This window comes from Pectinophora gossypiella, chromosome 7 (genome assembly GCF_024362695.1).
Source record: "Pectinophora gossypiella chromosome 7, ilPecGoss1.1, whole genome shotgun sequence".
NCBI lineage: Eukaryota > Metazoa > Arthropoda > Insecta > Lepidoptera > Gelechiidae > Pectinophora > Pectinophora gossypiella.
The window spans coordinates 15,213,901-15,241,041 of NC_065410.1; the positions used below are offsets into that span (position 1 = coordinate 15,213,901).

A 27,141-nucleotide genomic window follows, 5' to 3' on the forward strand; every position below is an offset into this window, starting at 1 on the left:
CTATTGTTTATTTTCTGTTTGTGCAATAAAGTTTTTGTTATGTTATTTATTTAATAATGTAAATTACATTTCAGATACACAAACTACTGGTTGAGTGGCTCGATGATATTGATCAAAAGATACAATCGGATGATTCCCTACTCAACGACTTATCTGAGAAAAAAGCTAAGCTAGAAAAGTTCAAGACCTTCAATAGAGATATCGACTCTCACAGCGATCTCGTTAAGAGATTAAACGAAAAACTAAAGGAAGATGGTTCTTTGAAGTCTAAGGAAATTGAAGATACATTGAAACGTTATGACGATATCAAGAAGACTGTAAATGATATGATTGGCGTAAGTATCAACTTTTTACACAAGAAATATGCTAGTGAAAAAAATGTGTCATATGTAAATGTAAACATGTACTTTGCTTTTAGAAATTGGAGGAGTACGTCAACTCTCACATTCAATACAAGGAATCCTACGATAACTTCTACGACTGGATTCGCAATTGCAAGATAGAAATCCAGCAATGCTCTGACTCTCATGGCGAGAAGGAAGAAGTTCAGAAGAAACTGAAGAATGTTAACAACATCATAGCCTCTTTGCCTAAAGGAGAAGCATTGTTGGAAAAGGCCATTAGTCTTAGTGAAGCTGTTTTGGAAACTACAGGCAATGAAGGCAAGGATAATATCAACCAGGAAATCAAACAGCTGAAGATTGAATGGGAGAACCTTCAACAGATCTGCAAAGACACGAAGAAGTTGTTGGAGAAATGCTTATCGGCTTGGTCGGACTTCTTGGAGACGTCAGATAAGATGACCAAGTGGGTTAAGGACTTCGATAATAAGCTCAAAGCAGTCCAAAAAGTTGATAAGATCACCCCGGAGCATCTCGAGAAGTGCCGCGTGAGTACTTAATTATTAAATATATATTGTACCTACACATTTCTGAGTGTTAACTTTTGTAATAAAAAAAATTAAAACTGAAATGTTGATTATAATAGAGGTAATATTTTTTCATTAACAGGAGCTGCTTGCTGAAGCCTTAGGTAATAAACACGTTTTAGAAGAACTCAATGACAGATGCGAAAACCTTATGGAACTAAGTGCCTGCGCTTGGGTTCGTGACAAAACAGTAAATTTGCAAACTGAGTACACCACTCTACTAACCAAGATTCAAGGTTTAGTTTCCAACGGCGAGAAAAACCTGTCAGACCATACAGAGTTTATCAAAGCTAAGGAAGAACTGCAGCAATGGTTAGAAACTGCTCACGGTACTGTCCACGACTCTGTTGGAGTAGGAGACATTGACACAACCAAAGACAAACTTGAAACTATCAAACTCGTTAGCAACAGAATGACTGAAGGACATCATTTACTGGTCGTCCTACAAGAAGCCTTCAAGAAAGCGCTTAACAACACTCCACCCGAAGAACAAGATGGATTGAGAAACGATGTTAAAGTGCTTCAAGAAAGCTGGGATCAACTGAAGATAGATCTCAACTCTATCACTGCTCAGCTCAAGGCCGCTATCGGCAAATGGGAGGACTTTGAAGAATCCAAGAATAAGATGAACCAATGGATCAAGGACACAGAACAGAACTTAGACAAAGTACCTCCAACTGGCGGTGAACTTGGTGAAATGAAGACTTTACTTGAAAAATACAAGCATATTGAAGACGAAATTGACAACAAGAAGCCTGAGTTGGAAAGATTAAAGGGAGAAGCTGCAGAACTAAGCTCATGGGCTAAGAAACCGGCTGTCAAGGAAGCCGTTACAGAAATTGAAAAGAAATGTAATGCTTTGCGAGCTAAGTGTGCAGCTAAGAAGGCGGAGCTCGAATCTGACATCAAAGACTACAACCAGTATCACCAGTCATTGCAGGATACAGAGAAATGGCTGCTGCAAATCTCCTTCCAACTTATGGCACACAACTCCTTGTACATTTCGAACAGGGAGCAGACTGAAGAGCAATTGGCCCAACATGCAGTGTTGCTTGATGATATTCAGAAGTATCGTTCGACTCTCGACGAGTTGGAAGGCAAAGGTCGGGCTCAGATTGAGCGTTACGAAGCGACAACTCCGTCAATCCGCGACACTGTTGGGAAACAACTGAAGAACGTGAATGACAGTCATAAATCCTTGCTGGCTACCGCATTACAGATTGAGCGTCGTCTCAGGGAAGGTCTCGCTAAATTCAAGGAATACGAAGATACACTGGAGAGTATTCTTAATAACTTGGATGAATGCGAACCTGCGATCACTGAGCTGGACGTCCCAGTGGACGGCCTTGCACATGGTCGTGAACTTTTGGACAAAGCTAGGGTGAGTTTTACTTACAAACAATTTTATATTTACAGCCTCCGTGGTCTAGTGGTTAGAGCGTTAGCCTCACGATCTGGAGGTCCGGGTTCGATTCCCGATGGGGACATTGTCGAAATCACTTTGTGAGACTGTCCTTTGTTTGGTAAGGACTTTTCAGGCTTGAATCACCTGATTGTCCGAAAAAGTAAGATGATTCCGTGCTTCGGAGGGCACGTTAAGCCGTTGGTCCCGGCTATTAGCCGTAAAAACACCTCCACCAACCCGCAGTGGAGCAGCGTGGTGGAGTATGCTCCATACCCCCTCCGGTTGATTGAGGGGAGGCCTGTGCCCAGCAGTGGGACGTATATAGGCAGTTTATGTTATGTTATATTTACCATTGATAGATTAACAGAATTAGTTGACTATGCTGATAGCAGATATATTTTGGCGGTGCCCTGGTCGGAGCAGTTTCACAATTTTGTTTCAAATGTTTTTTTTTCTCAATCGCCTATCGAAACTGATAATTTACTATGGCATTGAAAACAATAAAAAACATATTTGACATAGCATCACGCCTGTATCCGAAAGGGGAGGTAGAGGAGGGATGCACCCGCTCCTCGATGTTATGTTTAAGCCCCATTCCCATGTAATAAGGGGTGAGCCTACCATTAACTGGGCACAAATAACACTAAGATGTTACTCGTCCTCCGAACTCTTTCTCTCTCTCTCTCTATTTAAGATCTGAGTAATCGCCATTCCTCTCTTCTTCCCGCCAAAACCTTCACCTCCCGATACGACACGACCTGCTCCTTCTCTTTTATTTGTTTCATAAATGTTATCCGAACTCTATCACAGATAAATATTGAACACAAAAATAAACAGACACAGATCATTATTCAATAAGGAACTTTCCAAATAGATGCCACTGTCGAGATTTAACGTGACAATTGCCAATTTTCCCATTACTCGCGTACTTACATAATTTTACATTGTGTCATCCCGTAATCACGGCACTTGCAACAGTGTCGAAATAACGGGAGTCACATATCGATAAGAACCCGTTATTGTGTGTTTTAATTACATAATTATTCCAAAATACTATATAATGGAAGAAACATAAAATATGTAACAATAATTGTTGCTTGACAACAATCAACAACAACAACAATCAACAAACAACAATTATAATTATATTGCTACCTATATTGCTTCTGTTTATTTTCATCAGAATAATAATGGGTAATGTAAAAAAAAATGCAAAAAAAAGAAAAGTGCAGAAATGTAACTGTGCCTGGGCGTCATAATAAGGATCACAATTTATACTCAAAATCAAAGATAAAAGATGCAATTGTCTGTTATCCTTAAAATTAGAATGTTAAACGCAGAATGTTTGCTTCTATGCTGTTCTGGGAGCAAATAAAAAACATAGAAAACGTTCAGCTGCTTGTCTTCCCGGGCATGTCGTAAAAACCGACAGAGGGATTGTGTGCTCTAACATGATGGACTAATGTTATGGGCGATAGGCTGATCCCTTATCACCATAAGGTTCATCATATCCAGCTTACAACATCGTATCAACAGTGGCTGCAAGTTGTCTTTGATTACTTGTGGCTCTGCCCACCCCATTAGGGATTACGGGCGTGAGTTTATGTATGTATGTATGTTAAACGCAGAAAAATCATTACAGCGCCATCTACAGTTTTTGAGGAACATAGCCCGGAAAGTCGCTTATTGAAATATATCGAGATTGTGTTGAGAAAAAACATATCAGAATAAGAAGAATGTTAAACGAAGGAAAACATTTACAGCGCTATCTATATTGTTTTTGAAGAACGTAGAAAGTCCTTGGAAAGTCCCCTCATTTCTGTTTCTTTCAGGCTCTCCACAACCGCTTGCAAACCGAGAAGGGTCGTCTATCGGCTGCTGTGGCGGCATGCTCTGCCGCCGCGGCGTCAGTATCCCGGCCATCTTCTCCAGCAGACACCGCTCCACTGCCGATCCCACCGCGGGAGCTCCACGTCAGAGCCCGTCTGGAGGACCTCATCGACCAGGTACTAGCCGCTTCTGGGACTGTCCTCAGTTCTGATGTCTTGACTTCCTTTTGAATGTGTGGTACTAATTGTTTTAGTTCTTCTAGGGTTGCCCAAGGGTCAAGGAATAGACCGAATCGCTTTTCGATTTGGAATAGGATCTCAGATCTTATCAAAAGATTTTGATAATCTTATTGAAAATTGATTTATCCCCTAAAAATTTCTCTTTTTTTGATAATTATCCTTGCTTTCTTTACGAAAATCAAGAATGTATAATTAAAATACCTATTGTAACAATTTATAGAAAAATATGTCGATGAATTTAAAGTAGGGTTTACTTACTTTCTGAATGTTGTTTGATATGGCACTAAACACTAATTTCAAAGACAAGTTGCCAGGTCTGCAAAAAGAACAGAACCAACGAGTTGAAGTAAGGTCTTCTAAGCTCAGTAGCTAACCTGAGTGGTAGATAGTAGAGTAGTTAGTTGAAAAACTGTAAATAGTCGTTGGCAATGTATTTTTGTGCACCTGGTTATAAATGAATCAAGATGATTTACTATCAATACTCCGGATGAGAGCACTCGGCACTCACCATTTGTCCGGCTAAGTAGAATGCTATTTGCGACAAAACAACAAGTGACGTAAAAAAAAACAAAAAACTGGTGATCATGATAGTACAAATGTCATATCCGAAGCCAAACTTCTATCCGTCGATTTAAAAAAATAAAAATTTCATAACTTTCAATACATTGGCTAGCTATCCAGCCAATAGGGTTGCTAAGATTCACATTCACTTTACAACCCACACGATAGAAGAAGATTGGTTAGTTGTTATCTTATTAAAAGGAACACATTTCTCAAAAAATATGTAAGTAGGTATAATAATTATGTTGTACATAGAAAGTATATGCATTCGTTTCAGTCAAGTCCGATTTATAGAACATTTCTGATTATTAAATGACCGGTTTTAAAGTACGACTTTTTTAAATAAATAATCATCTTGACTCATAAACTACACTATTTGAAAAAGCGGATTGTAAATTAGCACATTGATGTTATTCACGAAGATAAGTATTAACACATAAACAGCCCATATACGTCCCTACTGCTGGGCGAGTATAACAATATTGTGTTTCACAAGAGCACGTAGTTTAGATAAAATATAACAGCGTAAATTCTACGAAGCGAGTTATTGTAAAAATATCCTCAATCATAAATACACGCATCCATAAGCTAACATTGTTATTATCACAAGAATTTTGCACAGATAAGGCAGAAAGGGTCCTTGTAGTTAGAAGCACGTATTAACTAACGGGATAAGGTATAACCATTTTGTTGAATGCTTTTTGTAGTGATTCACTTAGTAACTTGAACAAACTGATATTGTCTTTACCGGATTATATATAAAGTTTAAATATTAATTGGTATTTGCTTGGGTACTCTTTCAGTCACAAGTATTTAGAATTGACATAATGTCTAAAAGACAATATCAGTTGCTATTTTTGGACACAAATTAACTTAACATCGATTTCCTCAAAGATTTCAACAAAGTCAACGCCTGAATATTTAATGCGTTATTTACTTAAGAAAGAAATTGCGTTATAAAAAACATAAGGCGTTTCTTTTGCTAATAGAGGAAGCTTACTAAAATCAAAGGCTTAGTTGCAAATGATTACGATTACCTTATGGATAATCCTGTATATTTTATTCGATTACAATGTCGTTTTTCGTAATCTTTTACAACTTTGTTGAGGACCAAGGTACTTTTACCTTGGTTTTTACAAACTGTAGAATCTTTTCTGCCTTATTGTGTTTGCACACTTTTGCCACTAATAGCACAGTGTGCGTCTGTGTGTTGTCTGTCATGCATGGTTTGTTTATAGAAACATGTGAGCGATGTTAGCACTGCGCCGCGCATCGACGCAATAATAAAGAGCTTGGATACTCCTGAGTTCAACGAAAAGTTGACCGATTTAGAGCAAAAGGTAAGGTTCGATGCTTTACTAATACAATAATGTCGTTTCAAGCAGATAAAATTTTACTTTTGTTTAGTTTGACGCCATTTTTGTACGGTTTAGTACAAAAATCTGTCAACCTAAAGTTTTGTCTACCTGAATCGATGCCAATGGCAAGTTGCCGGTACACTTAAGACACTGGAAAAAGCTAAGAACACCAACACCATATGCACTAAGCACTTACGTGATATTATAAGTATTAAGCAAAATATTATAAAAAATAATTAAGCACAATTTATTTTTCGATATTAATAGTTTACATCAAATATTTCACGAAAGTAAAGCTCAAGTAGATGTATGCAATCATAAATAAAATTGACGTATTTTAGAATATACATTATTATATGAAGCTTTTACCACTTTGTTGTAATTTATAACTTAATATCATAACTATATTAAGTTATGCGTCGTAGTGTCAGTCAGCAGTAAGTAGTTAAAACAATATTAGTATATAGACTCAAATAAAAATTTGTAATTTCAAAGTAAAATTTACGAAATGTATCTCTAAAACTTTCATCTTCTTAATAGGTGCAAAGCCACTTGGAAACCTTAGGAGATGCAGTCCACAGTATGGAAGAATCCATGAAGCAAGTCCTGGAAATCCAAGAATGGATCAACGTTCACAATGCCTTGGCGCGTGACTGGCTTGCCAACCCATCCAAATTGCGACCTGAAGCTGCCAAGCAGGACATAGCTGCCATGAATGATGCTTTAGCATCTGTAACCGAGAAGAGAAACAGGCTTTTGACTGAAATTCCGACTGAAGGTAAGCCAATTTTTTGGATCTATCTTTGACGGATTCAAATTTAAAGAAACACCGTTCAAAGAAGCGTCTTATGTCTTTTTTCAACTATTTGAAAAATACAATAATATAACACATACATAACATTAAAATACTTACCAAATTATCTATTAACAGGTCTAGAAGATGAAATCAATCTCGAAGAAGAATTAGACGATCTTGAACAAGCCATTCTTAAAGCCATTGAAAGAGAGAAGGGCAACCAAGGCATCATTGACGACTTCAGACACAAATGCCAGGAGATCCACGACTGGTTCGATTCAGTACTTAAGAAGATGTGCTTAGCTGACAAGGGATCTGGCCTGCCCTGTCCTCAGAAACTGAGCGCTCTAAAAGAGCTTACTGAAGAATTCGCAAAAGCCGGAAAAGATAAGGTAGACAACATCAAGGCAGTTGGATCTCAAGTAATCAACATTGTCAGTAATCTGGAGTCTCAGCAAGTTGAAGAACAAGTAAGTCTGAAAGTTACTTAGATCAAAAAAAATATAAATGTTTTAATTTTGCGGTATCTAATAGTCTGTTTTATTTCAGATGAAATCAGTGGAAAGAAGATACAACGACATTGCCAAACGTATTCAACGTAAACTCCAAATGCTCGAGATTACATACAAAGCTATCGATGGAACTAAGAGTGAAGTCAATGCCCAAAATGAATGGATGCAGAAAGAAATTGACAACATCCTTCACCCTGAACCTCTTGGTTTTGAAAGCAAATCCGTCAAAGAGAGACAGAAGAAGATGGCCAATCTTCTAAAGGAGACAGACGGTAAGAAGACTGTCATTGATTCTTTGGAAAAGAAAGTTAGCAACATTCAATCCGAACTTGAGCCCTCAGAGCAAATGCAGCTAGAATCCGAGCTTTCTGAACTATCATCTAAGCAAAAGCAACTGGCTTCTCTTATCAAACAAGAAATTGAGAGACTAGGTGCTTCTACTGAAGACAGAAAGAAATTAGAAAACGACATTGAAAAAGCAAAGAACTGGCTTAAAACGAAATTAGCTGAGATCAAAAAGCTTGGAGGACCTGTACCTTTGGAAGCAGCTAAGATTGAAAAAGACATCGCAGTTCACAAAAAACATCAAAGTGAACTGTCTGAGTTCAATACTGATACCCTCACTGAAGTCATGAGACAAGGTAACGCCGTATCCAAGGACTGTTTGCCTGAAGACCGAGCTAAACTACAAGCAGTATTGGAAGACCTCAACAAACAGTACACTTCAGCTAAAGTTGACATCGATGACAAACTTGGAGCATTGAACAAATTGCTCCAAGGTAGAAATGAATTTGAGTCCGATGTAGCAAAGATCCAAAGCTGGTTGAACGAAGCTGAAGTGGCTGCTACTCCTGAATTGAGAACAACAAGCCTACAGGTCTTAGAAGAACAATTGGCTAAGTTCGAGAAACTAAGCAAAGAAGCAGAGGATGTCGATAAGAACATCAATAAGATCAAAGATAAATCGAAAGACATCATGGCTTCGTTATCAGACTCTAACAAACTGCAACTCAAAGAACAGATCAACGTGCTATCTGATAGATTTGCTAGAATAAACGCAATCATAAATGATAAGAAGAACATTCTTCTGAAGCACATCAAGGAATACAAGGACGCTGCAGCCAAGATCGCTGCTGCTTTAGAGTTCTTGAATGAAATCCAGAACAAACTGAAGGCTTTGAACAAACCAATAGGCAGCAAGGTTGAGGACGTTCAACCAATCATTCAAGCCTATGAATCTATTTTAGCTGACCTGAAGAAGAACAAGAAAATGCTGAATGAATTGCAAGGCGGTAACTTACATGACTTGCAAGATATTCTGGCTAAACAAGACGATTTAATGAGCACTATTGAGGATCAAATATCTAAACTGAAACAACTTCTGTTACTCAGAGAGCAGTTCTTCGCTCTTGTTAAGGAAATCGAGGAGTTCATTGCCAAGTACACCGATTTGACAGGTGAAATTGAAAAGTCCAATGATTCTTTGGAAGAAAAGATCAAGCGTTATGATGATATCATTGTTAAGATCCAAGGATGCGAAGCTTTGCTTGCTACAGCTACAGACAAAGGACAACAAATTGCAGCTGAAGGCACAGTCATTGATAGAAATAATATCACTGAACTATTACAGTCTCTGAAACAACAGCTATTGACTTTGAGGAGAACTGTCGAATCTAAACGTCAAGAGCATGAGAAAGCTGCAGCAGAACATAAGAAACTGGCTTCTGACTTGTCAGAAATCCTGCAATGGCTTCATGACAACGAAGCTGCGGTGAATTCGCGACCTCTCCTCAACAGAGATGTAGCCAGTGTTGACAAGAAACTTATTGAACATACTACTTTAGCTAAGAGCATCCAGGCCAATTTGGACAAGCTTACAAAGATTACTGATGTCATTAAGAGCGACGACGGTGTGCCTGGTTCGTTATTGGAAATGGTTTCAGAAGCAAACTCTCTGAAGACATCTTTACCTGCTGAATTAGCTAACAGAGAGAAATACTTGCAAGACAACAAGAAATACAGACAACAATACTTACAACTAGTAGAAAAACTGAACATCTGGGTGAATGAAGCTACTATTCGCCTTGATATGGGCAAAAACGGTACTGACTTCGAAAATATTGAAGCCGATCTTGAGGAACATAAGTCTTTCTTCAATACATCCGAGCCAGAGATGAAGGATTTGGTCGGGAAGAGAATGCAAGATATCGTAGATAAGATCTGGCCGTCTCTAGCGGCAGGAGAACAAGAAGAGTTGTCTAAAGAGCATCAGAAACACAATCAGCTGTTGAAGAATACTTTGAACTCTGCGAAGTCGCGTCAAGCACAGTTGGAGCAGGACCTGGAGATCTGGAAGGACTTCTGCCAGCTGGTGGACAAGATTAAAGCGATCCTGGACAAGAATGACATCGAAGACGAGCCCATCACGTCGGTAGACGCGCTCAGGATGCACCTCGAGAAAATCAACCACGCCAAGAACGATTTAGAGGTGAGTAATTTACTTTCCTTAACTAGTTTACTTTAAGATATGTTGGGATTAATTCTATACTCTGTAGACAATTGGCTAAGTACTTAAAGTATCGTTATAGTTTTTTATCCATGAAAAGGAAACTGGAATTGGTAGTTGGAATATTCAATCGAAAGCTAAAACAAAATACGGAAACGTTCGTATTAAAAGCGATTCTCACTTGTAAAACTAGATGGCGATATAATCCCTCATAATTAGTTTTTTTTACAGTAACATGTAGATTTTATGAGCATGCGTTTCGCTCTACAGACTAAGCGTACATAGGTAATAATTCGAGTCAATGTGCGTAGAACAGTACGCGCAAACTGCATAATAAAACACTTATTAAAATTACAAATTCTTGCTCAACGGTTGTACCAAAACATTGAATTGTTTCCAAACATGACAAATGTATCTTTATGAAGTTGAAATATTATGTCATGAGTTGCTTATTATTCGTTGAAGGAATATTACAGTAGGCTCTATCCATCGACCTATATTTAGCAAATCGTGTAAGTAAATGAAAAACGTCTTCGCAGCACAATATTCATTTAGGTACTACATACATACATACATAAACTCACGCCTATTTCCCACCGGGGTAAGCAGAGACTATAGAATTCCATTTGCTTCGATCCTGACACACTTCTCTTGCTTCCTCCACATTCATCAATCGCTTCATACACACACGCCGGTTCAGAGTAGATCGTATTAAACCTTTTCTAAGGACATCTCCAATTTGGTCATCGTAAGTCGTATTTAGGTACTAAAATGAAATACTTAACCAATATTTCCCCGGTCCTGGTCCTTTTTAAGTCAAAGAATCTCACTGGCCGTCCAGCGAGGCAATACAGCCAGCATTATGGGCACTTTTGTACAGGGGTCACTAGAAGGAGGGTTGTTCGAATAGATTTTTATATTTTTCCTTTATTTTTATTTTTTATTGTGCTGTGTTTTTTAATATTTTTTTTTGTAAAATTGTTATTTTAGTAATAAAAGTAAAACAAATAAAAATATGTCATATTAAATAGTATAAGAAACACGTGCTTGTAATTATGAGAAAAATACGAGAGATCACGAAATTTTCCTGCGTGATATCACTACTGTTAATAGTAAGGAATTTCATATTCAGTATGCGACTAATCATATTAGACGCTATGACTCATAGTCTGTGCCCATATGGCCCTAGACTTTAAATTCAAACACTCCATTTCTAGAATATCATTACATAAGCGCCCGCAATCCCCAATGGGGTGGGCAGAGTTACTAGTGATCTGAAAACAACAGCCACTATTGAGACCAAGTGCTAAGTATTGGCGATCTACCAATAATAAAAACGGTTCTCGTACGGTCACGAGCATTAATATGTATACACTTTAGTGCCATGTCACATTAACTTTTTTAACAAATTAAACCGTAAGTCTCATTAAATGTCAAATATGATAGTGCGACAGGGTTCTAAAGTGGGTACATGATATTGCTCATCACTGTACAAGCAGCAATTTAATAAACAAATCAAATCAAATCAATATACTTTATTGCACAGAACTAAAATTTCAACAATCAGACATAACACATGAATACAGTACAATTTGGGCGGCCTTATTGCTCTAGAGCAATTTCTTCCAGGCAACCAACAAGAAGAACAAAAAGAAAAAAGTCATTATCAAAAACAAAGACAATAAATAAATAAAAAACTATATAAAAGAGGTAAAATTCTATAAAAAGATGTGCTATCTTGCACACTAAGATATTATAGCATGTGTTGAACCGGAAGGTTTTAAGGGTCAGCCTATTGCCTATATCATTATAGTCAATCATGTAACATAACAAAGCATCACGCCTGTATCCGCGAAGGGGTAGGCAGACGTGTGTAGTATACAGACCCACTCATCGCCAACTATATCTAAGTCCCATGTAATAGGAGGTCTATTGCCATCAACCGGGCACAAATCCTGGAAACCACTATTATCTTTGATCCAAACATGAATTAATGATCCATCTTGTCTATACATACATACATGAACTCACACCTATTTCCCACCGGGGTAAGCAGAGACTATGGAATTCCATTTGCTCCGATCCTGACACACTACCCTTGCTTCCTCCACATTCATCAATCGTTTCATACACGCACGCCGGTTCAGAGTAGATCGTACTAAACCTTTTCTAAGGGCATCTCCAATTTGGTAAATGTACGTTCTTCTAGGTCTTCCTCTGCCAGCCCTACCATCAGCCTTCGCTTTATATACCGCTTTCGTAATCCTATTATCCTACATCCGCTCTACGTCTCCAAACCAACTTAACATTCCACTATAGTCACTATATCGTCTTTTACACCACATCTCTCTTTTATTACCGACTTCAAAAAAGAAGGAGGTTCTCAATTCGACCGTATATTTTTTTTTATGTTTGTTCGGGGATAACTTCGTCGTGTATGAACCGATTTTGATAATTATTTTTTTGTTTTCACACTGCTTCTCACCATCCATCCAACTTGTAATATAAATTGCTTCATGTACCTCGTTGCCGCACCAAATATAGAAGCAATAGTTATTTACCTCGTTCCCTTAAACAATTTGACGAGATTAATGCCTTTCAATGTGATTTGTTTTGCAGTAGTATTAATTCGCTGAAGACTCAGCTTATTAGAGGTAATTGGTAATTGGCCTTTCTTTACTACTAAGTGTAACATTGTGTGAATTAACCTGTAAGCTCCCCAAACAAAATAAAATAGAGGTAAAATACTGTTTGGCGGTCTTCTTCTTCTATCGTATGGGTTGTGAGGTGGATTACCAACCCCATCAACCCTGGTGTCAGGGTTATTACTGAGCCGCCATAGGCCCCTGACATGACTCATGTAACGACTACATACTTACATCAGTAAGTAATAACCGGGACCAACGGCTTAACGTGCCTTCCGAAGCACGGATCATCTTATTTTCGGACAATCAGGTGATCAGCCTGTAATATCCTAACCAAACTAGGGATCACAAAGTGATTTTTGTGATTTGTCCCCACCGGGATTCGAACCCGGGACCTCCGGATCGTGAGCACAACGCTCAACCACTGGACCACGGAGGCCGTTGGTGGTCATGATACTCATTCCAAATATGTAGAGTTCGTTCAAAACTGAACTTTTCTGCGATAGCCACATTTCTGAAGGATGATGACACTCCACACAATTTTTTGTTTCACTTTTTGTGTGAGATCTGTGGTCTTGTTGCAAAAAATATATACGTATTGTATCAACGAAAAAGAATCATTTATCCGGTTGAGTGGTGCCAAAATACTTATTTATTTTTTGTAGAGTTATCTTCGAACAGTTTTCCAACAAAGTTCCTCATGCTCTTATTATAAAAGATTTTTTTTTTATTTTAGTTACGAGAAAATTATATGAATACATACATACAACAACTCACGAATATTACCCACCAGGGTAGGCAGAGACTATGGAATTCCATTTGCTTCGATTCTAACACACTTCTCTTGCTTCGTCCACATTCATCAAGCGCTTCATACACGCACGTCGGTTCAGAGTAGATAGTATTAAACCTTTTCTAAGGACATTTCCAATTTGGTCAATGTACGTCTTTTTAGGTCTTCCTCTAGCAGCCCTACCAACAACCTTCGCTTTAAATACTGCTAAAATACTATGTATTATTATTCTAGATACTTTAAAGGTATTATGACTAGGGCATGTAAAAATTCGACAGAGGAATGGTGTCATTGCTAACATGATGTGCAATTGTTATCCATCTTAGGGCATCGTATCGACACTGGCTGCAAATTGTCTTTGATTACTTGTGCCTCTGCCCATGGTATAAGAAGACCAGATATGCTCAATCCTATGACAAGCCGCCATAGCTAGCCCTTGATGACGTAAGTGTTACCATTCAATTGGTATCTCCAACATTCCAAGGACGTATATTATTGAAAATTAAGTGAATTACTGACTAATGTGTTTAATTACTATTATTTGTCACATATATAAAAATCATTAAAACTGTATGTAAATATTTTACTTAAAGTATAAATTTTCCTTGCAAAGTGAATTAAAAACATTGGACGTGGGTAATTTTTTTTTTTACGAAATGGCAATTTAGGGTGGGATGACGTCAGCTGGGCTAACCTTGAAATGCTAGCTGTCAGTTTTGAGCATACCTGGTTTTCTTATACCATGGCTCTGCCCACCCCTTTAGGGATAACAGGTGTGAGATTATGTATGTATGTAATACCAGTTGATTGGTTGTAAACAACATTTTTGTAGGATTTTTTTTTATTTTTTTTTTTTAATTAAGTTGGGTTTGCTCTTGACTTCGTTCTTCTACAAGAAGAAGAGATCGTCGTTGGAACGAGCTTACCCAGAAAATGCCTATTCACCCGTGATTTAAAGGACCCCAGGTTATAAGAGTCAGGGAACACCGACGCCGGCAGCCCATTCCATTCCTTGGCTGTGCGCATTATGAAGGATGAAGCGAAGCGCTTGGTGCGGATTAGTGGTATGTCAACCAAGTAAGGATGGTAACCCGCCGATTATCTTATACAATAGATAAAGAGTAGATGGTATGTGAAATAATCAAACATTTTTTCATGCTTTTATCTATAATGTTATTGTCGGAATATTGATATCACAAGCGAGCGAGCCAACGATAGCCTAACGATATTTTTAAGTGTCGATTACAGTAACAGTGTTACTTAATGTCCATCCCTAGTTATGTCAATCTTTTAAATGTCAAATGCGCATTAACTGCGCAGTAGCACTGTAATATGTAGTATGAACTTATAACAAATATGTCAGTTTTATATTTGATTTAGAAAAAAAATATGTGTGTGTGTGTGTGTGGGCTCGCCCCCTTTTACATAGAACTTAAACATAGCTGGCGAGGTGTGGGTGTAATACTTTACACCTCTAATTATCATGGTGGAATCCCCTTTTAAAGCCGAATGAGATAGTAACTGAGTTCTTATTTATGCGTATTTCCCCTTTCTATTTCTAGAACACGTTTCATATATAGGTACTTAAATACATACCTATTTCCCACCGGGGTAAGCAGAGACTATAGAATTCCATTTGCTTCGATCCTGACACACTTCTCTTGCTTCCTCCACATTCATCAATCGCTTCATACACGCACGCCGGTTCAGAGTAGATCGTACTAAACCTTTTCTAAGGACATTTCCAATTTGGTCAATGTAAGTCCTTCTAGGTCTTCCTCTGCCAGCCTTATCATCAACTTTCGCTTTATATACCGCTTTCGCAATTCTATTATTCTTCATCCGCTCTACGTGTCCAAACCAACCTAACATTCCCTTCTCAATCTTAGTATATCGTACTTAAATACAAAAAAAAATTAAGGAGACTACTTACTGGCTAGAAGTAGAGTAGTTCTTTGAACACCAAAAGTCAGAAAGCCATACATAAATACTAACTGGATATTAAATTTGCAAAAAGATAAAAGATTCTAAAATAAGTACATTTGTTTGCGTTTACAGTAATGATATTGACTTCCGGTGTTCGAAGTAACTAATTATAAAATATTTTAACGACTATAAAATAAATTCCTCTTCATTTTAGGTTTAATTCGCGAATTTCCTTAACTCATATTTTATTTTGCAAAGTTTAAAACGTGTGGTAACAACTTGAGAGCCACTTTAGAGGCTTATATTGAATTCAATTCACGCGGTCCCCAATGTGTTTAAGGCGATGCGATGATACGAGAAATCGAATATAAGAATATGTATTTTTTTAAATATTAATTATATCCAAAATATTAGTATTTAAATAAAATATTATTTCTGTACCTATTATCATTATAATAACTTATGTTTTATATCATAGGTTATCCGAATTTATAATAATAATAATAAAACATTTTATTGCACACTTTACCAGATATTGGAACCGCTGGTATGCAATCCGTTTGACGTGCTGTCTACTTAACTGTGTCGGGTTATTGACGGATGTAAACATTTTAGACGGTTGGTTTAGATTTGTGCTTAACACATTCAAGTACAGAACGTCTACGGACGTTCCGAATTCCAAGGTGTCATACTACCTATTATGAACCATCAATGATCCATGGTCTCTGTCCGTGAAAGGGTTAAAATTGACGTGTGTTCCATAAATTTTATGCTTGTCGATTACCCGTCCCTTTCCTTTTCGGCGGATAAGAAAATGACAGATATAACTTAAAATAAAATTAGATGGTATTTACAGGAATTAGCACCATTTACAGGATAAACTTATTCCAAAGTGGGCAAAGGCCGAATTATTTATTTTTAAACTATATATTGCTACAAATACTATATAATTTATTCGGAAAAACGCTGAAATAATAATAGTACCTACTTACTTACATTAGTAATGGAAAGTAATTTAAGCAAGGAACGTCCGAAAAAACAGCTTCCGTAATCCAAAAATAACTTTGCCAAATATCATCATAAATAATGATCTAGTGTTGCGAAAAATCGCAAAAAGGGCAATGGACAAAATATTGCACAACATATACCAAGACTTGATGACTTAATTGAAGTTGATCGCCTTAACAGCGATGATGTCACGCTGCCGTCAAGGTCTCGGCGCCGCCAGTCGGCGACTGAACATCGCAATGAGAACGTATTACGTGCAAAACTATACTTTTTTTAACGCTTTCACGTCGTGCAAGTGCGAAATTCACGTGCCTACTTAGTACAGAATACTACTAGTTATAGGGATTATTTATTTTTTCTTTTTTTGTTGTTTGTAAATTGTAAACATTCCGCGGAAAAGGAAGGTGAGTGCGCACGGGTGGGATTGGGGTAACATTTTGAGTAAATTATTATTTTCTGAAATTAAATTTTCGAGCCTTCCTTGTTTCCAAAACCGGTAAATATTCTAAAGAAAAACCGCTTCAATACCAGTGTTGCGATATTGGTACTACTAGATATTTAATTATTTTTTTGCAAGATTGTATTTTAAACTAAGTTACATAGCTACTTGAGAAGTTTTCTTGGATATTGTACGACTGTTAAACAAGTATCTACTTTGTAAGCATGCGTAGCAAGCGACCATGGGAATTTATTATGAAGTAACAACTACCTATTACAATAGACAGTGTTTTATAATCTAACCAGTATTCATTGAAATGTTTGTTATGTTACTCATCTACGAAGCTATTTTTAAATTAAGTATCGGCTTTACATAGCTAGATAGGTACTTAAAACTTAAAACCTATTTCTTATATGTACAACCCACTGGTGACTACACATTAACATCTTTAAATTAAAATAAATATTTATTATAATAAAATCAAAAGATTATTCTTTCAATTCGCTTAAAGTTAATTCAACATTTAATAAGAATGAGAATTGATATTTCGTACTTTCAACTTAGGGGATGTTAGTTATACAGTATTTTTTATTTTTCAGTTTACGATTTTATGTTTTATTAAACTAATAGTGCGTTTATATTTAGACATAACAAAGCAATAGGCGAAAATTATTCCATACCAAAAAAAAAAACTAAAGAATCGAATGCCAATGTTCTGAAGACAGTTAGTCATCCAATTTGAAATCGTTTCATACCAATCGTTCATTAACACCAGGAATTTAAATTACAAAACCTAGTCCATTCGACCGTCTTCAAAAAATACTCTTGGTTGTTCTATTTTTGTAAGTTTTTATTCTGTGAAATAAATAACGCAAAATGCATAGGAATTGACATTTTAAGTTAGGTTTTCGTTAGAATATATTTATTATTAGACTATCAGCCTAACATCCACTACATGTAGCTTAAAATAAATTTTGAAAACTATTAAAAACTGTTTGGCGCTAACCTTTTTCGAGATGAATTTGAAGCAGTTATAAAACGATTCGCTTTTAAATGAATCAATAGAGTTACTTCTAGTACGGTTGTAACATTATTTATCTGATACATATTACTCATGTCGTCGTGTTGATTCACGTTCTAAATTTAAAAACTATTTTCGTTAATGCAAGTATTTTATCATACTTTCTCCTTTATTATGAAGATACTAATTAACATATAAGTAAAAAGTATAGAATGATAATTGTTTTGTTCTTGTAAACATAATTATGAACAGCTTAAGATTTATTTTACTCACAAAACTAATAAGTTTATCATTCACACTCTTAATTTTTCGTCACTTAATTGGATGTGAAAATAAATTCAAAAATAGGTACCTAATTAAATAACCAACATAAAAAAAATTGATTTTAAAATTGTGTATGGCAAATAATACATTCCATAACGAAGAGATAAAACTGTTGCTCTATTAAGCGAATACTTACTTAGCCAATGTGGGACTTTACAGGCTACCTTCCCCAAAAATAATATAGATGGTGCTGTTCAGATTTAACGTGATAAAATTACCTATTTTCTCATTCTCAAAAATATAATCTAATGGCAGAGGCACATATAAAAATAATAGTTGCTTGTTATTTGGATCACATTATGTATATAGAATTATGTTACTACCTTTTTATTTTGAACAGAATAATAATGGGTGAAAGATATACTCGTAATAACCAAAAACAAAGATAAAAGATGCATATGTCTGTTGTCCATGAAATTAAATAGACAAACGAAGGTAAATCTTTATAGCGCCACCTACTTATATTGTTTTTCAGGAAAGTCGCTCATTTACAAAAGAATATGACAATCGGCAGAGACAGTAATAGAAATGTATGGGAAGGCTATATCACCTTTTCACCTTTAAATGTCCACCCCATACATTTTTATCACTGTAACTGTCGATTGTCAGAATAAATTACAAGGCTGTATGGTCCTCATATCTTTGCCTGCCGCATATAAAGCGAATTTAAACAACAACAACAACAATGTTTGCACTTTAGCTTCCCCCCCCCCCCACTATTTTCCGGTAAAAACTGACGATAAGTAGGTATACTTACTGCAATCTATTATTAGCTCTAACGAGATAAGGTGTCAAGGCCTGTCTGCTAAAGGAAAATATAAAAACAGCCAGTTTTCCTCACATATACCTATTCATAAAACTCCTATAAATAACCAGAAAATATAAATAAAAGATTACAAAGAAAAGAGTAGGTACATGATCACTTGTCGTTTTAAATTAGGTACTTACTTACCTACTTCTTCAGACTTGACTTTGTCAGTGTTTAAAAAGGAAGTAGGTAAGTAGCTATACTTTGTAATGTATTCTAACATTCTAATTTTAAAATTAACTTCTAAATAAATGCGCATTTGTGGTCAATATTTTCAATATTGTTAATAGAATAGAAATTTTTGAAATTCGAACATAATCATACATTATTATCTTTTAAAAATTCAAAATTATTTATTTATTATTTTTTTATGATTTCATTTTTTCTTTTTGTTATAAATGATTGGTCTAAACTTCCACAAAATGGGTTCAAACAATAGTACCACCTAGACACTAGGTACTTTTTGGTATCTACCTTAAATGCAATTTTAATCCTATTTGCATTTCTTGTGTACAATTTTGCTGGCCTATGGCGTCTTTATAATTAAGAATTTTAGTCAATTTTGGATTTGATCGATTATCATTTAATTCGTGTGAATTAGCAATATATTGTACTTTCGGTTAGTAAGAACATTCCAAGAATATTTCAAGATTACTAAGCGACTTATTTCAGGTGTAAGTTACAGATAAACCGTTGTTATCGCCTGCTATCAGTCATAGTTATGATTGTGATAACATTGTAAACAGTGGAATGCAGTGGGGTTTTATACAGCTAAGTACATTCAAGAATTGTAGTAGGTCATTTTCAATCAATTACCGACTGCGAAGTTACAGGGTTACTGATTGTTGTTAAGCAGATAAGATATCAATACGATACAATATATTTTATTGCACAAATGTAAACATAAGAAATACTTAGGACTAATACATAAGGGTCTGTAGAAGTATTATCGGCGCCATATTGCTTATTGTGCAATATCATCAGTAGGTCCAAGTTCACAGTCTCCGTGGTCAATTGCGTGCAGTTTTTATTCTTGAATAAGACTAATCTTATAATTGGATTAGTCGAGAAATTATTGCATCGAGAGTTTATTGCATCCACGCGAAGCCGGGTCAAGTCTTTAGTGTACGTACCTAAACTATAAATGTTATTAATGGTGTGAGGTGTCTATTCCACAACTACCAATTCCATTTCTTACATATTATTTCATTTGTTTATCCTAGATTATGGACTTAAAAACTATCTTGTTTACCTCGGCCTGAGGCATATGAGGGTAACAGAGATTTATGGCGAGGTTATGTTTAATACATAGTTATAATTGAGAATATTTGTGTACAGTCATGAGCAATATAATGTACCCACTTTCGGACTCTGTCGCACTAACATATTTGACATTTAGTGAGACTTACAGTTCAATTTGTCAAAAAAGTTAATGTGACATGGTACCAAAGTGTATACATATTAATGCTCGTGACCGTATACTTACTACACACACTGTGAACTAGTTGTTGAGGCAGTAACCAATTCATTCTAACAGAATTTTAGGTTAAAATTAAAAAAACGACCTCCATGGTCCAGTGGTTGAGCGTTGGGCTCACGATCCGGAGGTCCTGGGTTCGAATACCGGTGGGGACATATCACAAAAATCACTTTGTGATCCCTAGTTTGGTTAGGACATTACAGGCTCATCATCTGATCGTTCAAAAGTAAGATGATCCGTTCTTGTATGTATGTGTAATGTCGAGTGAACACTGAAGAATAGATGCACGCAAGAATATCTTGAACTGAATTTGAAGTCATTTTGTACTCCAAATAACGCGGAGGTTTGTTAAACACAAAAATTGGAAATGAATTGGTTGTGCGATTTTTTGAACGTGTGTTACCAGCCAGCCAGGATGTTAAGTTGGTGGCCAGGAGCGATGCCCACCAGAGGTTGACATCGTTAGAAGCTAAACTGAAGGTCTCTTCTATAATATACCTGATGCATCCTCAGAACCAGCAGCCGCTCTTGGACGTGGTCCGGGAGCGGGCGCGCGAGCTGTGCAGCGGAGCGGACGCGGCGAGCGGCGAACGAGTTGAACATAGGACCAGGGAGCTAGCAGACAGATGGGGCATCGCTTGCGAAGGTAAAATTACACTCACACAGTTCCACGCCGAAGTGGTCGTAATTATATAATTATGCGCACTGCTAGGAGCGCATTCTCTGCCGTCTTCTGTACTTCCGAATGCATATAACCCGGGTGCTTTCATGTCGTCATGTTGTGATGACAGATAATCAAAAGTCCTACCCTCGTCCTAACTGCTCTAACTCAACCATTCTAATCCTTTGCCGCAGGTCTAGCTAAGCGTGCCGCGACAGCCGACCACCAGCTACAGCGCTGGAGTCAGCTGCTAGATGTCCAGCGAAGCTTGGCCTCAGCAGTCACAGCTGCGTCGGACCGCCTGCGACAGCTCGATGCTACGCCAAGCACCAGGAGACGAGCGCTCGACACTAGACATGCTTTGCAGGTGAGGACATTGAAAAAAGTTTCTTTTAAGAGGTTTTCACTGTGCGGCTACGATAAACTTGGGTAACCTTAAAGATCTCTTTCTTGTACCTATTGTAAGTAAAAGATGGTAGTTTAAGAACTGTCAAACTAAAAAAAAAGAATTAACAAAATCGGTTCATACACGAAGAAGTTATCCCCGAACAAACATAAAACGTACGTAACGTAACGTAACGTAGGTCAGCTGGAAGAAATCTCTTTGTTTAGAGATAAGCTTGCCTGTACTATCTGTTTTCTTTGTATGTTTCTTGTGTCTGTTTTATTGTGTAAGTACAAATAAATAAATAATAAAAAACGGTCGAATTGAAAACCTCCTCTTGTTTAGAAGTCGGTAAAAATTAGGTTGAGTTTGTGTCAGAAAGAAAATGAAAGTAATTTTGATACTCTTTGAGGGCTATTTACTTTTTGTAAGAGACTGGGTACTCTGTTTTTGTTGTCGTTACTTAGGTAAATCTCGTTTCGACCGTTATTGATATAGAAGCATTTGTTTTCTATGAACAAAACTGTAATAAGTAGTTTATCGACTGTGAAATATATAGTATAAAAAGTTTTTCAAAGAAAATGGGTCGTGTACGAGGTTCAAAATAAATCATGGAATTCTGATTACTAAATAAAGACAGATCTAAAACTAAAGAGAAACAATTTCTTTCTTTTAGGTATTTAACTTATTTATGAATTTAAATTAAGAAAAACATAATAATAAGACGTCATAGTGTGCTTTTTCATACAAATTCCATAATAAAATGTGTTTTGACGTTTAGTAAAAAGTAACTGAATTGACTAGTTGGAAACTAGCGTAATGCCGAAGGTTTTGATATATCAAAACCTTCGTAAGTAAAGCTATAGCTTTACTGACCTCTGCTTCTATTCTTGTAAAACTTACGAGTATGCAGATTTTTTTATTTTAATTATTTTTTCTCCTAGGAACTGCAAGCGGAAGTGTCAGGCTTGGAAGAAAGTAGAGACGAGCTTCTAGAACACGCAGACTTCGTAGTGAGCCTTCTAAAGACACACTCCAAAGACGCCGCTGGAGAGACCGAGCAATCGGTTAAGGAACTGCTCGACGCCTATGAGAAGTGAGTTCAGTTTTCCTTGTGCGTGTAGCCGTTGTTTTGGTGTGGGCTCGATTCTGAAAAAACTTACATAACATAAACAGCCTATATACGCCTCACTGCTGAACACAGGCCCCTTCTATCAACCAGACGCGGTATGGTGAATACTCTACCACGTTGCTTAAGCGGGTAAGTAGAGGTGTTATATGCCTAGTAGCCGGGACCAACAGCTTCACCTTCCAAAGCACGGAATTATGTTTTCCGGATTGTAAAGTCAACAAAAATCCGATAAACAATTTTTCCAGCCCGATCCGAACCTGCGATGTCACAGTGTGAGTGAGAGTCAATTATTCTTCCATCCGGGCTACAACAGCTTCTAATTTCACATTCACGATGGTTTACTGCCAATTTAATTTCCGGTCTAATAATGAAGCTAAGTCCAATTATATCCCTTTTTTTCAAATCGTGACTTTGGTTCTGTATACAAACATAAATCAAAATGTACATAAATCCTAATTTTTATTTTTTACAAGTCAAAAAGACACTGAGTCTCTAGGTATACCTATGTATAAACGTAAATGCTAATTTATATTTCTTTCAGGTCATAAATAAGGTAAGAATTACAAAATTTTAAGCTTGAATATAGGGTAACAGAATCGAGCCCAATTGTTACTAATATTTTTATTTAATTTGATTTTGTTTTAATAGATTTTTTCAGTGTTATATGAAAGAAGAACTATGTTATAATGGTATTGATTATTATGCGGTGCGGTTCTTTGGTGTTCGGAACGTCGCATTTTGGTAAGCGATCAATAATATTATGATGAAACTAGATATTGCCAAAGCTGCAGTAGTTTACCACATAAGCGCCTTTTTCAAAAATTTCATTCGAACGTGATTTTTGTCAACAAAACCTTGATCATGTTGTCTAACATGATCAAAATCAAACTCTTTTTTTTTTGACTTATTTTAAAAATTTTATTATGAATGAAGTAACAATAGGTACTAAGTACAACTTTCGACTGCTTTTACTGATGACATCACAGGCCAGTATTTCCATACAAATTCCATGGAAAATATTTGTTTTGACGTTTCTTATAAAGTATCTCATTTGACTATAGTCCAGCAATCTCGTGCGCGACCCTCCTGCGGGGCGACAGACGGTGGCGGGGACGGGGTAGCTAAGATGTCAGCGGGTAGCAGGTGGTGTAGCGGGGAAGGGAAACGCGTGCATCTGCGCGTCAAGTACGGCAGTCTCGGCCGCGCAGCCGAAGCGGCAACACGTGCTTGATAATCTGTACTACTTTGAGGGCGACGCACACGAGATTAATATCTGAGGATGAGTAAGGCTATCTCAAGACAACTTAAGGAGGTTGTACATAAATAATGAATGAGCAAAACACGGAGAAATCAAAGAGAAGTAACGAAGAATATCAAACGGAGAGTGAAAATGAAAGCGATATGGAAATTGTTGTTAAGCGTCGAAGCACGAAATTGCTATGGGATTTGTATGAAAAAGCAACCTATGACGTCATAGAAAAACGTGATAAAATGTAGCACTTCTTATTACATTTTTCTTTAATAAAATTCATAAATAAATAAAACAATCTATTAATATTTTAGTTTTCCTAATAATTGGTCCTCAAGCATAATAATAAAAATAAAATAAAATAGTTCTATCTTTTTATTCACTCCTACATATATTACGTCACAAGTAAATACAACTTATTGCAAGATTTATCCTGGCACACTTCTCTACGTGTGCAGCCGTGTTCTAGAATGTCAAAAGGATGACGCGCTACCCCGTCCCCGCCACCGTCTGTCGCCCCGCAGGAGGGTCGCGCACGAGATTGCCGGACTATAAATTGTCGAATAGCGTACGCCATACGCCAGACTCGCTTTTCCATTTGGGTATCATTTGAAATAAAGAGGGGGGAAACGCTTGTTGACCAGACTGACGTAAGTACGAGTTCCGTTTTTAAATTTTCGTTCGGAAACCAAAAACTAAAAATTAAAAAATACATATTTGTCTCGAATCATTAAGACCTTACTTTGTTTATCAATGCCTACTTCTCAAAGCCATCCTATATAAACCTTGAGACAAACATAAAAAAAACGGACCTCCCAGAAAGACTTATTTAATTTCCCACATGACAGTCGCATAAATAACGTTCTAAACTCAAATATTACGTTTCGGGTAATTAAGAAAAATTCTTGTCTTCTGCCAATTGATTCCGGAAGATGATTCTGGCAGGTTTTCAAGAGGTTGACAGTTTACTCGACGCTTGAATTCGCACCTAGAAAAAAAAAACTAAATGTCACATCCAATATTCGGGAAATCAAATTATGTAGGTCGAACGTTTTTCTAGCTAATTTGCTCTGAAGTAGGTATTCTGTTTTTTTTTTAAAAAAAAAAAGGTTTGTGAGACGAGTTTACTCCAAACGCGATGTCACACTACATTAGCACTTTCGTCATGAAGTTGATGATCACATATCTTAAGAAAGAGCTCAAACTCATATCAGGTGATTTTGGCGGTTCAATAGTAACCCTGACACCAGGGTTGATGAGGTTGGTAATCCACCTCACAACCCACACGATAGAGGAAGAGACATATTTAAAACCGTCAAAGAACCATCGCTTATGTGTTTTCATCGACACTGTTGGTCTCTGCCTACCCTAATAAGGAAATAGGCATGATCTTATGTACCTATGTATTGTAATTGTTTAATTCATTTCAAAACACCTTATTGCACATGAACACACCATGAAGGACAATTACGAAATGTCAGCAAAAGTTCAATCGGCGGCCTTATTACTAAGCTGCAATTGATTCCAGGCAACTATTATCGAATTCGCTATTGAGACTATACTGTTTCCGTTTCATTCATCAGTCGTTGGTAAAATTAACGAGACGCGCAAATACCGGCGTCTGATTTTCTGAGGTAACGAGAGATTTTGCTGAGCAAAGAAAAGTAAATAATTACTTGTGAATATTATTTTTTCAGTGTAGTAAACAGTCATTAGCGCCGATTACTTCAGACACCTCCTAATTTTAGTTTAAGTTACTTATACCTGTCATTTTCTAATCCACCGAAAAGGACGGCTTAATTGACAGCTCTTAATTTTAGGACTAATGAGTAAATGAATGAATAACCCGGGCTAATCAAAAAGGTATCTCGCTGGTATGCAAACCGTTTGACGTGTGATGATAACTTAATTCTGTCGGGTTATTAGCCAATGTAAATTTTTGTTTTAGATTTGTGCTTAATATTGACGTGTGTTCCATAAATTTTATGCTTACGCGGATAGGAACATGACAGATATAACTTAAAATTAGATGGTGTCTACAGGAATTGTCACTATTGATATTCTAGGAGATATCAATTTTTTAATTACAGCAGATGCATAGAGTTTAAAACGGATGGTATGACGTAATTTTCGGTTGTAGAGAGAGTTAGACATATACTTAACATCCAAGGTCATCTGGCGATAGAAACTTTTTTCAAATGTCAATTAGGAACATAAGTAGGTAAGGGATATAGCTAATGTACATAAGCTTACGATTATAGCCCTATTGGGGTTGTCAGAGGTACATCCATCGCAAGATGAACTAAGCACCCACACCTCACCGAGCTTTCTGTTAGACCAACTTGATAGGTGGTGAGGCAAATCGTCTATAATGGTCGAGCCAACTGTGTTAGTGAAAACTGCTCTTAAGATAAATTAATAATCATTGGTGCAAGTTACCTATAGGTGGAGGAGCTCGGTGGCACAGCGGTTAATGCGCTCGGTCTGCGATTGTTGAAGTTAAGCAACTTTCGCAATGGCCGGTCATAGGATGGGTGACCACAAAAAAAAAAAAGTTTTCATCTCGAGCTCCTCCGTGCTTCGGAAGGCACGTTAAGCCGTTGGTCTCGGCTGCATTAGCAGTCGTTAATAACCATCAATCCGCACTGGGCCCGCGTGGTGGTTTAAGGCCCGATCTCCCTATCCATCCATAGGGAAGGCCCGTGCCCCAGCAGTGGGGACGTAAATAGGCTGATGATGATGAGGTGCAAGTCAAGACGGTGTACCACGGGACCACAATCACTCTAAAAAGTTGGATGTGGATGCTGCCAACAATACTGTAAATAAATATTTTACCTTCCTTAAGGTCGGGCCGCCCATACCACAGGTATTTTTTCCCCAAAACATTCTTGATTCTCTTCACATTCAACATTCAAGCAAGTACCTACTTCGGCCGTTTTATAGCCGGTTACCAAAAACTGCACATCCTTGACCGGGGTTAACGAATCTTAAACTCTGTTGTAAAGCAATAAAGATTATTTTGATGGCCCCTTGAATATCGTAAAGGCATGTTCACCAAAACCATTTCGGGTTCGATGAAAAAGCGTTATTGTGATTTGAACTTTGTATCGTGTGTAAGAATATATTCAGCGGATA

General features: G+C 37.0%; 2 protein-coding genes across 8 annotated transcripts in view; one reads left to right on the plus strand and one right to left on the minus strand.

Moving 5' to 3' along the window:
- The window catches only part of LOC126368355 (muscle-specific protein 300 kDa), a 200,724-nt gene that overhangs the window by 95,318 nt on the left and 78,265 nt on the right, over positions 1–27,141 (plus strand). For 6 of the 7 annotated variants that reach the window (XM_050012271.1, XM_050012270.1, XM_050012269.1 and 3 more), the window contains 11 exons: positions 75–335; positions 419–889; positions 1,011–2,309; positions 4,166–4,339; positions 6,202–6,303; positions 6,862–7,099; positions 7,253–7,587; positions 7,667–10,117; positions 21,093–21,225; positions 21,435–21,607; positions 22,570–22,721. In XM_050012271.1, coding sequence (XP_049868228.1) covers positions 75–335; positions 419–889; positions 1,011–2,309; positions 4,166–4,339; positions 6,202–6,303; positions 6,862–7,099; positions 7,253–7,587; positions 7,667–10,117; positions 21,093–21,225; positions 21,435–21,607; positions 22,570–22,721 — 5,789 coding nt within the window. The remainder of the gene's footprint in view (positions 1–74; positions 336–418; positions 890–1,010; positions 2,310–4,165; positions 4,340–6,201; positions 6,304–6,861; positions 7,100–7,252; positions 7,588–7,666; positions 10,118–21,092; positions 21,226–21,434; positions 21,608–22,569; positions 22,722–27,141) is intronic. The other variant, XM_050012274.1, reaches the window with a different exon arrangement.
- The window catches only part of LOC126368383 (neutral ceramidase), a 354,827-nt gene continuing 341,931 nt past the window's right edge, over positions 14,246–27,141 (minus strand). Inside the window, exon 16 of the mRNA XM_050012339.1 lies at positions 14,246–14,267. The gene's annotated coding sequence lies outside the window, so the exon portion shown is untranslated. The remainder of the gene's footprint in view (positions 14,268–27,141) is intronic.